We start from the raw sequence: 16234 nt of genomic DNA on the forward strand, positions 1-16234 counted from the left end.
TTTACATTGCTGGTAAATTTTTGAGAGTTTCCTCATGAGAGATGTGTTGCATACAAAGGGAATGTGAAGGGATAAAGGAAAGGGATGTCTGTATATGGCAATTATTAGTGTGCTTTCCAGTGGTTGATGGGGGTGTGGGAAGAAGTCCTTTTCTTCCTGTCTCTTCCTGAGATATACCAAGAGTCAAAATCAGCCCCATGATGTGACAGTAATCATATGGCTTGATCTCACCTACTGAAGTGCCTGGCAGGTCCAGATCAGTTCCAACCTGCCCATGTTGTCTTGTTCCTAGAATATGGAGGAACAATGAACACATTCATTTCTATTTAGGGAGTTGAATGTGCTGAAGAAATCAATATCACCACTAAAAAGCAGAATTCTTTATCCTCTGTTATATTGTAGTGGGATTTATAAACCCTGTTTTCCTATTATTTGTCTAACAGTATTTTTTTCCTCTTACCTCACTTTGCTTAGAAAAATCCATTCCTGAGTTTGTACTTCACCCATTTTTTGTTTGATTTGATTGGTTTGTTTTTTCTGTTTGTTTGCATTTTTTTTCTTTTAAATCACTTATTTTAATGAATACTACATACTTATTAGAAATACATCCAGTAAAATGATGGTTATCTTACTAGTGAGTGTGATTGCATTAACTTAAGACACTCCTGTTTATTTAAAAGCATATTCAGCTGTGTCAAGTACTCAGCAGGATACCAGAAGCAGAATTAGCATCACTGCAAGTCTGCCTGACACTCACAAGCCAAAGGACATTGAGTTCAGAGGTTTACTATGCTTCAAATATTTCAGAGGAAATCTCCATGCAGGAAAATTTTATAATCTAAATGTTGATATCTTTACTTATCTGCTTTAAGACTAATTTTAACTGTAATTCTTCAAAAGCCTTAATATGGTTTTTTTATAAATGTCATGAAAATTACTGCTCAGATGTGTCTGAAGACAGCTGAGGATCAAACAGCTGTTTGATCATGCAGAGTTTCTGGTAATCTGGTAATGTGAAGTAGCTTGGCCACTTCCATTTGCCTATTGTATTGTGTGAAAATTATTGCGAATGTTGCCAAATTTCAAGACCCTGACAAACTCTACTTGGTATATGTTTGGCTAAAACTTGTTCGGCCTTAATAACAAAATATTTGTAGCCAGATATCCAGTTTGCAAGTGTTTTAGTTAAGTTAGTCAATTTAAGTTCAATTTAGTCAATTCAGTTTTGAGGACCTGATCTGCTGTGAATAGGTATGAATATCCACAACAATGCAGAACACTTTTTTCAGGACTTGTAATGTGATGTAATGATTTTAGATCTGCTACCTTAGCAGGATTTGTAAAATCACATGCCATACAATGAACACAGCTTGTAACAAATGCTTTAATATCTACTAGCAGTAAGTTCTTAGAATGCCCATTGGTGTCATGAAAGATGTAAATGAAGGAAGACAGAATATAAGCCAAATTATTTCTAAGACAATTCATCCCAAAGATATAGTCATCTTCCTTCCTATAACAATAATTTACTCTGCAAGTTCTGTGTTGTATGTTGGAGGGAAGCATTTTACTGTTATGTTCCTTGGCATTTGAACATGGTTTCCCAAGAATTGATCCATGTGTAAATATTCATAAAACCCAAAGATGTATAATTATAACATTCAAATTTAGGTGTAGCAGATATTTATATGTTAAACTCCAATTTGCTCAGAATCCCATTTTGGTACATGCAAGACTAAGGTATGTACTAATAAAAAAAGCACTGACTGTCAAAATCATTGTCACAACCACATGAACAAATTTCAACAGGTACACATTTTTATAGATGCAGTTTAAAAAGCTACTGCTGTTTTTTAAAAAAAATTCATTGCAAGGAGGAGTTGCTAGCATTGGAGTACTGCTGTCAGAAGTGGAAAAGTTTAATTATTAACTCTTTTCTGCTTTTTATATTTCCTCCAAAACTTTTGTTCATACATTAAATCAGGGATTATAAAAGAATAAAATCACATAGGTAAAACCACTTGGATAGGATTGTAGGCTTTTTTTAACCCCACTCACACATAGTAAGCACAAGGCTACAGCTACTTTTATTTCAAGCATATTGATTAGGTCACAAGTTGCATTCTAAAGATAGTCTTTGATGAATGCAAATGTGAGTCTGTATGATCTGATATAAACTTAGTCTGTCATTTATGACATTTTTATAAATTATTTTGCTTTTATCGTCCTTTAAGAGAATAAAGCAGACACACTTTAATTTTTTTTTTTTAGTTCCTTATTAGAGGGCACCATTTTGGAAATCTTAGGATACTATTTTGAATAAAATAAGATCAGATTCTCACTAACTTGTCAGTTACTCTGGGCTTTTCTCCTTTATGTTGTCACAAAATATAAAAATCAAAGGAAAATAAAAGCATTTCTGAACATTGAGTTGATTTTTTCTTTGAGAATTTAGTGAGAACTTCACAGTTGAGTTCTAAAACATAAAATACAATTATGTTGTAAAATTGCACTGCCTTGAGCATGATATTAATTTCAAAAGCCACATAAGAAATGCAGAACATTATTCCATTACCAGTGCATATATTTTATTTCCTAGAAAGTGTAATAGTCAAAGTAAATGTTCACTTTTGTACTTATCTGACCCATTGTTTGGGTGCATGGAAAAACTTTGGGGGTTTAATGTTACTTCACATAAAAACCTACATTTTCATTATTTTTTGTGGAATCTTGCTTTCAATACATCCCAAATTTATTAAAAACTCTGTTTAGTGCTTTGAGAAAAAAATACTATCTGTGACAGAAAGGGCGTGGCTAGTTGCTTTCTCTGTAAATTAGTCATTTAAACAACTCCTAAGAGAAAATACTATATTCTCTGCTACCTTGGACTAAATAAAAATCAGTCATTATGGAAAAGTAGATTGTTAAATAATAAGCAAACCTTTACCTCACCTGTCTGTCTAAAAGTGCTATTAAATTGCTAGGTTTTCATAATTCATAGGATTGTTACAGATGCATGTAATGCATGTGTCTGTATTATAAAGAGAAAAGAAATGAAGGCAAAGCTTTACTGAAGTGTGGGAAATGTGATGCTAGTAGAAAAAGTAAAGTTACACAATGTGAAGAATGAATTAAGGGTGCTAGGGACTTGTTTATTTTAAAGTTTCCAGTTTCAGAAAATTGAAGTCCATTTACCAAAAAAAGTCAATATACTTTGGTGATAATGGTTCATCATCAGTATGGTAATCTAGATGGAAGTGAATGGAAAATACTCTGAAAATGCTTTGTCATCCAGATCTGTTCAGTAAATGCCAGCACTGAACAGGGAAGCATTGCTCTGTCTCACATAGGTAAAATTTTGAATAGTGGATGATAGTCTCAAGGACAGTTTGACCTTCTCTTAGCACATCAGTCTTTTTCAATGTGCACTAAAAATAAGACTTCTGAAAACATGCTTTCATTTTAACATTGTCTTAGGTGAGAGAAATTAAATTATAAGTACTTTAACTTTAGACATGCCTTTTACCAATTAACTCATTATGTACCTGAAATTTTATTTATTTATTTAACAACTATGTCCCAGTACATGGATCCTTTTTGCTAGATTTGTGCAAGTTATAGTGGAAAGTTTTAGTTTATATATTACCTATATAAATATCTCTTAAAAGTACTGGTGATAAATTTCTACTGCTCTGTATTATCAGATCCTGTTTAATTCCTCTGATGTTGATTATAGCAGTAGCATCTAAAATACTTCTGAATGTGAGAACTGTGCTGTTTGGATTCTCCAGAGACTGCACATTGTCTCTTTGCTATGAATTCTGCTGTGAATTCCATTTTCCCTCAAGCCTGCAGTTACAGCCATTGAGAATGAGATAGCTGGTCTGGTTGATAGCTGAATAACCCCTGTGGTGACTGGTAAAAACATTCTGGGGATTAATGACCTGGTCTAAATCTCATTGAAAACACAAGAGTCTCCCCTACTGTCATGATCCTCTAATAATACCTGAGACAGCTCAGCTGTGTTGGAAAGACTCTTTGGTGTAATCACATTTGTAAATACAAATAGCAGTTCAAAATCTGGTTTTATTTTCATTCCAACATTTTGTATTTTTCAGAACTGGTATTTCATGGATTCATAGATTTAAGCATGAAGGAACCATTTTATCTAACTCCTTTCTATCTTTTACATTTCACAAGACATTAAATTGCATTCTGTTCTGCCTGAATACGGAGCTAATGCTTTGTTTGCTTGAGGCGTATCCTTACAGAGATGCATATACCTGAGTCAGACATGCAGAGAGTCAAAAAATCCCTCATTTCTCTTGGTATTTTGCTCTATTTATTAATCAATTTCACTCATACAGAATAATGCTTAGTTTCCATTTTGAAGTCAGTTTTTCCTTCCCTTTCTTCCTTTGAGTCTCTCTCTTTTTTCCCCTCCAATAAACTGACTTCTTAAGAATTCTTGTCCTATGAATATATGAATATTGATTGCAAATTCTCACACACACAATACCTAAGTTTCTCATAATAAGACAGTTACCATAGTACTCAGTCTTTTTGTCTTGAGAATTCTAATTGTTTTATTACAGTTGTTTAGGTTTTTTTTTTAATGAGAACTGCTCTTTGCACAAGCAATGTTATTTGCACAAGCAACAAGTTATTTGTTTCTTTAATATTCTAGAAAGAGAAATATATATTTGATACTTTTTCTTCCACATTCACCACCTAACTAATAGCACCAGATTAAACATCTGAAACTCTTAGCAAGTATTCTATGCACTGCATTTGGACCTAGTTATTTTAAATATTTGTCTTGACTACACATGATTTACCCTAATTTTTAGTCATTTGTAAGGATTAAAAGAAGGTATTCAGTCAGGCTCTGGTTTCAGTTATTATCCTGCTCCTGTACAAATGCAGGACAAAAAATATTTATAGAAGAATATTGTCAACAGAACATTAAAAAACCCAAACTGATTCATAGCAGTACAATTTAAACCTTGACTAGTTCTTATGTGACAATGCTTTTCTTCTACTTTTGGCAGCAATCTGTGATGTTTTCCAGGGTTTTTGCTGCTGCAATGGTATAAAGGAAAGTCAGACTGCTGGAACCTCTTCTGCTATCAGAAGAATGGGATTTCATCATAACTAAGACTCTGTCTTTTCTTTAGGACTCCAATTTCTCTCTTTTTGTAAACAGGTTCATTTTTCTATTGTCCAGCATCTCTGCAGCAACTGATAAAAGATGGCTTTTCATTTTCTAGCTTGTAGTACATGCAGGTACATTTTAAGAGACTCTCAAATCTTCTATTAACAGATAGCCTTCTCCTCCATACTACTGGATTTAGCATCATTTAAAGCGTGAACACACAAATGGACAGCTCCACTGTAGATACCTGTTGATGACTACCTATGATTATCACAAACAAAGATTGGCTCAGCCCAACTCCTAGAAGCCATATGGCAAACCAGTCATCATCTTGCTGTTGTTGAAAAACTGTTTGGAAGCTGAAGAATTTAAATACAGGACAAAGATAATTTGGCAGTGTATCTTGACGATATATTTATGAGAAAGGTGGAGTGGGAAACATGTTACTGCATTTTTTTGTTGATGCACAGTAGAATAATAATTTCAAAGAGAGGAGGAAGAAATTATGACTTCCATTTATGAAATTTATTTATTTAGTGAGATTCCATTGAAATAGTAGTAAGACCAATGGAATTGGACCAAATTTTAATTTTTAATCAAAGTATCATTAACAGACTATGGAATATAATACATAGATAAATATACCAAATAAACCATTTTTTTAACTCAGAAAAAAGTGATCTAGGAAGACTTAAGCTAATAATGGAATATTTAATATAAATAATAGAGTAGAATATATCAGTGTAATTTGATACACATATGGAATTTCAGATTACACTGAATATAGATTTTTTTTTCCCTAAAGACAAAAATCTGGTAGTGTAGAAAACAGGCAAATAAGAAATAGTCATCACCAAAGACAAATGAATATTTTCAGGGGTAATTTTCAAGTACCTAATTTTTTTTTCTTAGCTTTTTTCTTAGTAAAATATTTTGAAGTAAAGTAACTTTTAAAATCCTTTTTTTTTTTTTTTTTTGTTCATCTCTTGATAATTTTGACAGGTACTTTGGATGTACTTTAATTTTTTTCTGTTTCAATTTAGAATAATTCTATTATACTGTAGTCATAGATCATAAAAACTCATGCTGTTCCCTTTGAAGTGAAACAGTTCTGTGGGTTTGGTTTTTTCTTTCTTTTTTTTTTAATATTTTAACTTCTCCTAACTATTTATAAAAAATTATGTACAAAGTGCAGTTCAGTCTGTGATTGATTAATATGACTTCTTAGGTGTTTTTCTAATTGTTTTTGAGATATATGTACACATCTTGGGGAGACAGCTGTCATGATAGAGAGTTATCAAGTAAAACTATTAGGACATTTCCAAGACCAATTTGAAAGTACTTGATGAACTTCTAATATTTGGTAGTTTTTATTTTAGTTATCAACCACAGGCTCTTGTGTTACTGAATTCACCCACTGTGACATCATCATACGTGGCAAAGTAATTTATACTATGGTTTCTTTCACTTAGTCACAAAAAGCTGAACTAGAGTTCTCTAACTTGTGCACTGTATCTTAGGACTAAATTAAAAAAAAACAACAACAACAACAACAAAAAAAAAAAAAAACACAACAAAAAACCAAAAACTGTTCCATGCCATTAAATAGCTCTATTTCTAGCTGTGCCTTTTTTAGGTAATGTCATAGTCTTATCACCTCAAAAGATTATGTGATCTGAATGCTACTGAGTTGACAGGTTTATGGCCATCATAAGCAACAAGGCCTCTCCACTGTCTAGAACTGGGAATAAGACTAAAAGCCTTTTGACTGTGATTTATGGCCTAGATTCTCTCTGAAAGGCTTTATGCAATTTTAATAGAATCTTCCTGTCACATCTGATACTGAATAGTACCTATTTACCTAATTTTCTCAGAGATAATTTATGCTGGCATTTTATTTTATGGCAGAGCTAAACAAGTTTATACTTGTTGACAGCATTGTGGGCAAAGACTTTATTTCAAACTTCCAAGTAATTCAGCTCCTGAACCATTTTATCTTCCTGCTAGTGTACACTGGATTGAGTTAATGTGCTATGGGAAAGGACTTATGAAGGATTCATTATAAAGAGTTATACAAAACGTAGAAAAATAAGGTAGCGTTCATATTTGAACAAAATTAAAGTGTCAGCTTATGACTTTTAACTAATAAATAATAGTCTAATATATAGAAACCAGATCTTCGGTTATTGTATTAACCAAAAATGAAATGGAAGTGCATATCACATAAGAACAGACTGGAAATTGGATAGAATTTGTAATGACAATTATTTTTAAAATACTTAAAGCAAGCAATAGATAACTTTTTAAAAAGTGTTGGCTTCACAAATAAATTAGGTTTATATATTTGTATTTGTATATAAAAAAAACAAATCTGAATTTCTTATAGAAAAAGAATGATAGAAAAGGTAGGTAAGTGATTGTGGAATTTCCATAAAAATATAATTCATGTCAAACTCATCTTCACTTTTAATGCAATTATTTCTAATACACAAATAATAATTAAAAACATACGTAGTTCAGCAAAAAGGTAGTACTTAAGTTTTAGATTTACCCTGTAACATAAGGGCAGGTGTTTATACATTAGAGATGTGAGAACAGAGAGTAAATAACATATACACTGTCTTTATCCTGTGTTTAGGATTAATCAAAACAGTTGACAATGGTGGTGGCTATGAATGAAGTAAGGAGACAACATCCCTTTAAACATCTTGAAATTACTCTTTTAATGTAATTGAAAGTACAGCAGATTATGATAGCATAATTCTGAAAAATTATTTTGAATTACACATTTTTTCGTATGACTTTATTGCATTTTTCTCATTGTCCTAGTCTCTATTACACCTACTTGCGACCTCTTGCTAAAATGGAATTGATAACACTGAAAGGGGCAGTGGCTTCTTATCTTTTAATTGATATCCATTTTGTTTGAGTATGTCTGAATATATAGTATTGCATGCTTATTATTGAAAATTTGAACAGCTAATAATGCCAAAAGGACATAGAAGAGTTACATTTAGTCTTCAAACTCACTCAATGTCAATTTTGCCTACACACACACACACTTTATTTCCAAAATGTATTGAATGTTTCAAGAAAATAAAAGTAGGGAGGGAGAACACCGTTAATAGTTGAAATCTTTGAAATTGTCTGTTGAGACAAAAAAGTAAATGTAATGAAATTTATTACCAATGCAACAAGAAAGAGAAGGATACAGAATTTATTTGCAAAGTGATATTGCAGTACCTTCATTCATTTAGAAATACCATGGATTTTTGCAGTTGTTTCCATCCAAACAAAAATTTACACTGCTATTAGTCTGCTGCAGAATTTCAGGAATTACTAAGGACAGAGTTTAGTGAAATATGTGCAACCTATTACCATTCAACCAACACAATGTATAACAATGATGAAGAACAAGCATTCAGATGTTATGTTAGCTGCTCCTAATCAAAGGCTTTGGCTGTATAGAAAACCATAGAATAGCTGTGGAAGGACCATGAAGAGTGATTTTTATGGAGCTGTAAGTGTGCTTAAAAAAAAAAAAAAGAAAACAAAAAGAAAACAAAAAGAAAGAAAACCTCTTTAAATTAGATTCTACCGTGTTTTGCACTGCTGGAGGACAAGGGAGAAGGAGGAACAATGCAGACTTCTTTTTGATGACAATATAAAAGGCCCAGCAACAACTGATGTAATAAAATAGCTGCTTTAATAAGATATAATAAAAAGTGGAATACAGTGAGTAGTGAGTAAATCTTGCAACCCTTCACGTGCTGGGCATTGCAGATTTATTTATGCAGCATAGATTAAGGATTTTCCCTCATCAAGCTGCACAGATGCTCTCCATTGAGAGGTTCCTGCTCCCTCCCATGCTGTGGTGGTTTTATCTGGTGTAACAAACGAAGCCATATATCATCTGGCAGTTTGCAATTTGTCATAAGGCCCATGAGTGTGCAGCATAGGTTTTTTATGAGCATTGCAGCACCTACCCTTGCAGCAGGCACCCGTGCGACATGCAGGCAAGGCCCCGTGTAGCAGACATAGCCTGCTCAAGGTCACAAACTTTTGGAATACAAAGCGTCTTCTGCAAGGCTCTCAGGACATCTCCTAATACTGTTTAATAACTCTGTTGAATCATGACAGAAGAGAAGATGGTACTCTGTCTTGAAACCAGAACATTTTGCTGAGATCTATCAATAATTGTGTATGCTTACATTGTGAAGTTTACAAATGTTTGAGTATTTAGTATAAAGTGTGGCTGAAAAATGTTGATCTTTCTCAACCAAAAAGGAAGGCAAATAATATGTTCCTTAGCATACTTTATATGCATACATGCTGTACTTGTTCCAACATTTAACTCTATCTCAAGACTTGACATATTTCCTGGACAGAAATTATAGGTCTGATTGAAAAAATAGGTGAGGTTTCTTGATCCTTTAGGTGAGATTGTGACTGTTTTTTATGACATTATATTGCATTCTTAAATTATATCTCAATTTTCTTCTAGCTGATTTGCTAATTTTAAAATTAATGTATGAGGCTTTTAAAGCACTTTTATTATCCTGCCCTTTTTCTTGAGCAAAGCTCAGAATTATACATATCATTTTGCATTAACATAAATTAAGATGTTCTGTACTTAGCATTTTAAATCATTTTGTTTGATCCTGTACAGCTTCATACACTTGTGTAATTGTAATTACTTTTTATTTTCTTTCCTATGTCACCCCTAGAAAAACACTGATAAGCTGTAGAACATTATGGCTGAATTTATGGGACCTCAAGTGTCATGTATTACATGGTTAGTTCCTCACAATGTGAAAAGTAATTTTAAAGGAAATCCTCCAGATTGCCCAGGGGAAATTAATTTGCTTTATTTCATAAGAAAGACTGTGTAAGATAACACAGGCAAATACAGAATTGTGATCTGCAACTGGAGCCACTGTCTAGATATGCAGGGATAAATTTTAAAGTTCCAGAACCCATTTGTAGCTGAGTCTGGTGGATGACATAAAGAACAAAAGATGAGCTTCTAAAGAGACATCAGCATGAAAAAGAAAGTTAAAGGTGAATGTGAGCCTGCTGAGGGGGATAGGGACCTGGTGGAAAAGCATATGGAAGAAGACAAGTTGTACTGAAGGTTTCTTCACATCTGTCTTTCCTGGCAAAACTGTTCCTAGGAACGTGACATCAGTGGGAAAGTTTGGGAAGGAAGTCATCCTCTGGAAGGGAAGATTTCTTTTTCCATGGTGTAGAGGATCTGATTGAGACCATTCAAATGACGCGGACTTTCACAGGGGAAAGGGCCTGGATAGGATATATCCATAAGCACTGGGCAAACTGGCCCATGGCATTGTGAGGTGACTCTTGGCAATCTCTGAAGGATTGTGGAGGCTCCTGCAGACTGTAAGAAATCCAGTGCTGCTTTTCAAGGGCAAGAAGGAGACTCCAAGATATGAGGTGCATCAGCCTCGTGTTGATTTCTGGAACAGAAATGGAGAATTTCACCCTGGAAACCATTCCCAGAACTAGAAGGTGTTTAGGAGCTGTCATCATGGATTTACAGATGAAAAAAAACCTGGTCAACCTGATGGCCTTCTGCAGTGAGATGACTGGCAGGGTGGATGTAGGGGATGTTGTTTAGCAAGTCCTTAGAAATCTTTTGGACACCCTCAAAGACAAAACCATGCAGTTCAGGCTAGATGCACCGACAGGAGTGTGAATTCAAAACTGGCTGCATTACCAGACCCAAAGGCCTGCGTCATATTCCAGGGTTGTTTTTTCCCTCTCCTGTCTGTTGAAGTACAAATTTTGAGGGAAAATTTTAGTATCCAGACCTTTTCTGAAGTGATAATTCCCATTTTCACTCTCAAGCTTCAGCAGATGAGGAACTTCTGTATGCAAGCATAATTTTTAATAATATGTCTTTCATTACTTTTTCTGAACTTTTTTTTAAAGCATACTAATGTTTTTAGCTTTTCTAGCACTGTGTTTCAATGAACCTCCCCATTTCATTATATGTGTGTGTGACAGATGTGTTTTCTGTGTTGTATTCCTTTCCTTTGGGATTTCTTAAATTTCTTAAGTTCATTACTTTGCTATATGTTTTAGTTTTCAGTGATGGTGTTTAAAAATTTTTATTCTGTTGCATGCCGAGTTCTAAATACTTTAAATTTGTGAGACTACATTTGCTTGCTTTTTTTTTTTTTCTCTCCACAGATAGAAAGAGCAATATTAGGATAATATAATTTCATTGGTCTCAAAGGTCTAGAATCCAATTATAAACAAGGTGGCCAAATAAAATTTATGTTTTCAGAGAAAAAAATCAATGTAAAAATTTAGTTGGTTGCCATGCCATCTTATACTGCCATTTTTGGTCTTCCAAAAAGAATGGTGAACATTATACAGCATGACAATTTTGGTAGCATGGTTGAGTTACAGCTATACAGAAAAAATATCTTGTGGATATTTTAATTTTGCATATCTCTCTCATACCTATGTTCTGAAATCAGTCTCTTCCAAGTCCAGAGTTTAAAGGAAATAATGAAAACTGCATCACCTGTCATTGATATCTATAATTTATCTGCATGAAAACTGCACATACTTTTTGTAATGGATTATAAAGCACACTGTTGGTAATGGCTAATGGAGTTAGCTTGGAGGAGTTTAGTGGAAGTGTTGGGGTTTACCCTGTCCCAAATAACTACTATGGCTAATTGCAATTTGGTCACATGTCATAGAGAACTATTTTTAATTTACTGTTTTCAGTGGTTTACCTGTAGGAGTATTTTAGTGAATCAGAGGTTAAAGCATTATAATTATTTCAGATTTGATGTATAATTTATTGTCTTCCCTTGATCATCTGTATTTTCTGTTCTTTCTTTCTCTTACATGCTGCAGTTGCAAATATATTGTGGCGAGAGCAAGGTAGTAATGGAGATTACTTTTGTTCATATTGTCTGTGTTTTGATGAACTGCTCATCTGTTGCTTCTTTTGTCTGTGTGTGTGTGCATTTTTGTACAAAATTTTCTTTTGTACTCAACAGTTACAGTAACTACCTGCCCCCTTGCAACAAAGAGGAATTTGACTTTAAAAAAATTAAAGTGGAAATTAATCATATAAATGCTTATACTTTTGTAAACTGCTTTTCCTTTTTGGGAGAGAGAAGGAAATAAGCTGTTCACAATTTTCAAACAGTTGTTTAAAGATACACAAGAAGCTCAGATTTAAAATGTAGGTCTTTAACTTTTGATTGTTGTCATAGTAAAACTTCTAACCAGTCAGCCTATATGCTGTTGAGATTGATTTTCGTGTATGAATCTCTCTTATTTGACAAAATTATATTCTTAAACAGTTTAAGATTGATATATCTGTTGTTGCTTAATTAAACTAAGCATTGTATTCTTATACTCAGGAAAGGTTTGCAAATAAATGTTGGGGCAGGGAATGGATGTTTGTGATAAACTGAAGGATAAACATAAATAAGGACACAATCAGGTGTTATTAACATAAAAATCATGGAGATATTTTTTACAAACAAAAGATAGGTATTAATTTTCATATATATATAACATGATCTCAAAAATTATCTTCATATTCCAGAAAAATACTATAATCTAAGAGCTGTCATAAGTTCCCATTATGTTGCTCTAAGTAGCCTGTTCTTCATCTAAAGTTGCAATTTAGGAATTAAAATATTTCAGTAGTAAGAAGTTATTTAAATTATTTCCATTGGAAGATTGATAATACAAGATAACGAATCAGGCTTTGCTGTGAATTCTTGATAGAAATAGTATTTCTGTAGACTTTAAAAAAAATGTTTTAATTAATTTAAAGATTTAAAAATCTGATATTTAATTTGCCTATATGTAGTAACCTTTGTCATTCCCAGTGTATTTATAATTATGAACAGGTTTTATTTTTTTATTCCTGTTTAACCCCTGTTCAGCTGGTAAAAACAATCATTTCTTTGGCTGTAGTGGAGCTCAGCTGTGATACTCCTGCTCTATTGGCCTTGCAGAATACAAATGATGTGTTTAGAGTTTCATGCAATTTCACTGTTAATGATTAAACTAATATGCAACAAGTTTGTACCAAATTCTCAAAAGTATAATGTTCTCATCTCTTGTTGGGAAAGTATCGAGTCTGGTTTATCTCAAAACAGAAAACATGATTAGAATCCCGTTGATTTTTTAGTTTATTGTCTTTTCAAGTCAATTTGTTGCTTTCAGTCATTAGAATACACCTAGGAAAATTTAACTTGTGTGACAAAAAATACCAATTAAAAATAATAGCTTACCAGAGTGCTTATGGTAAAGACATTAAAATTTCTCTGTGACTAATATGAAACCAAACAAAAAAGCAGTGTATAGTAGCAGATTTTGTGTCTCCAAGAGTAGATATTCTCAATCTCTCTGCATAGAAATGCAGGCCAATCATTGTGTTTCCAATAAATACTGTTACTAATTACAATGTTGGAAATAGTTACCAAGAGAGCAATACCCTAAAGATGCCAATAAGTATCACCACCATCTTCTCTGGGCCATCCATACTCTGCTATTTTCTGTTATGAAAGTATTAACATATCGGAAGGAAGGATGGATGATCAGTAGGACAATCAAGATCATGAAATCATACATAGGCCTCTGTGCTTAGAGATATTTCTGTATCAAGTTCACAAATCTTTATCACAACCACTTGCATCAGAAAATCTGAAAGGGTTTTGAAGGTACATGTGTATTACAGTAATAATGTAATATATAAATAAATATAAATCTATTCATATGTATGCAAAAGAACCCCAACCACCACCATTAAAGAAAATTGGTGTTAGCTATTTTTAAGTATCAATTTAGTCTAAATGAAGCAAATCTATTTATCTACTACTTTTGGCACTGCTTTAAAAATGTGCAGGATTGTATTTAGTGGGAGGAGGGTTGCAAAATTAAGACTTCAAAGGAATAGCTCCTGTAGTTCTAAAAAAGTGACTTGCCAAGGTGATTAGATATTTGTGCAGATTAGATACTTGTACAGGTATCTGTAGTCACTCACTCAAATGAAGAGTTTTGGGTTATAATAACTTGGAAAAGGGAATTACTAATTGGATCCAGAGGTAAAGTTTGTTATATGAACTGACTTCCTTGACTTGGTATTGAAATCGAAGAAGGAAGTTTCATACTGTATGCCCTTCACTGTTTTTGTAGAACAGTTTGGCGAACATTATTATCCATACTTTTGAAATAAAGCCTTAAAACTTTGGGCTGTTTATTAATCATAAATAATATCTGCACATTGAAAATCTTACTTTGGAGTATTGGCACATGAGGTGGAGGTTTTCGGAGGCTGATTATCAAATGTCTGGGTCACCTGGGGCTATCATCTGAGCTATTTCTTCACATTCTGATATTGCTTATCCTGCTAATAACTATAGTACACTTCAGCCAGTGATAGGATGGAGAAGGGAAAACCCTGTTTTGTCCCCAGCCATGTTCACATATTCATCCCCAAGGCACAATATGCCAGTTGCTCAGCTATAGATCTTTAGACTGTGTTCACTGGTGCAGGCAGCCTAACATCAGTCAGGCTTCTTATCTGCAAATTTCAGCTGTTCTTACATGATACAATGTCAGACATTCTCTAAAGAGAGACCTGAACATGCTGTCTTATATAGATTGTGTGGTTTATCTGCATACAAGGCATACAAAAGTGCCCACTGGCCAGAGTGGGCATATTGCCCTGAGTACATCCTGTGCTCTGAATAGACATGACAGGAGAGTTTTCCATGAACCTAAGCCTGCTTCTATGTTGCACCTAATGCAGCATAGACAAGTTTCTCTCACACTTTTTCCTAGCTTATTAATAGATAGATTCAATATAAAGTGAGGGAAACCCTGCTTGGAGACTGCCTCTCTTTCTGGGATAATTTGGCCAGAAATGGGAAAGGATTCCTCAACATTTCTCAAAGATAATTGAACGTGTTTGCTCTGGGCATAGCCTGACAACCTTCTATGTATCACAACCTTTAAAGAACTGTGTTAGCTATGATTCCTAACAGGGACTGGAAACTTATGTATGTGGGTACATAAATACATATATACGTACACACACAAGCATTCATTCCTCCTACCGCCACTTGATTTTCTCATTACTTTATTTTGTATTGAGACCTGTTCTCTCTCTATTAACAGTGATTTTCCCTCAGAATTTAACATAACCAGAATTTTAGTTCAAATTTCTTTTTCATGGGTTTGACTCCTCTGTGTTCCTATACCAAATATTGTTATGTCAAGTGAAAGCTTAGGTCCTGTGCCCAGGATAGATGCACATTTTTACCATTGTAGCCAACAGTTTAGTTGTCAGAATGGTTATAGTTATGATTTTATAAGTACTATGATTTTCTTCAAAGAATTTTATGAATATGAGCTGGTCATCCATGGTGGAATCCACATAGCAAATCAACCACTGTTGTCTTAGTTGTCCTTTTCTGTGGTCATGACAATGATCACAGATATTGTGAGACTTCATGCTACAGATCTAGTTCCCACCTTCTCCACAAAACTTAGCATGATGTATTTCAGCAACATTGTGGAAGAAGGATTGAATAGTCTGTAAACACCTGTGGCCCTTCAACATTGGAATCAATATCTGCTGAACTCTGTCTTTTTAATAAAATAAAGTAGAGAATATTTTGTTTTCTGACAGAAGTATCAAGTTTATAACAAAGACTCAAGTTTTCTCTTTTAATGTTGTACAGAAATAATGTTAAGTTCTCCATCCCTAAGCAAAAGTAAAAAAAAAAGCATACATAGAGAATTTATATTAATTTGACTTCAGTGTAGATGATTTCACAAGATCACTTTTATTTGCTGCAGCTGTCAAACTGTGTATTTCTAGATCTGTATTCATAAACACACTGACTTGCCAATGGAAAAAAAAAAAACAACTATGTAAAATTCTTAATAATGTAAGAGTTTTATTTCAGTTTTACAACAAAAGGTCCCATAGGTTTAGCTGTATTACCATTATACATGTTAACAAACTGATCTCATACTGAACTGTGATTAGGTTTTTAGTTCAAGACAGGG

At 33.6% G+C, this 16234-nt stretch overlaps 1 protein-coding gene across 3 annotated transcripts in view; it reads left to right on the top strand.

Moving 5' to 3' along the window:
• Positions 1 to 16234, top strand: part of FSTL5 (follistatin like 5) — a 269497-nt gene that overhangs the window by 212705 nt on the left and 40558 nt on the right. For 2 of the 3 annotated variants that reach the window (XM_041715855.2, XM_072928440.1), the window contains exon 11: positions 12050 to 12076. The exons of the other annotated variant lie outside the window; for it this stretch is intronic. In XM_041715855.2, the coding sequence (XP_041571789.2) occupies positions 12050 to 12076 (27 nt within the window). The remainder of the gene's footprint in view (positions 1 to 12049; positions 12077 to 16234) is intronic. 3 annotated transcript variants of the gene reach the window in all.

The sequence above is a fragment of the Taeniopygia guttata genome, chromosome 4 (genome assembly GCF_048771995.1).
Source record: "Taeniopygia guttata chromosome 4, bTaeGut7.mat, whole genome shotgun sequence".
Lineage (NCBI taxonomy): Eukaryota > Metazoa > Chordata > Aves > Passeriformes > Estrildidae > Taeniopygia > Taeniopygia guttata.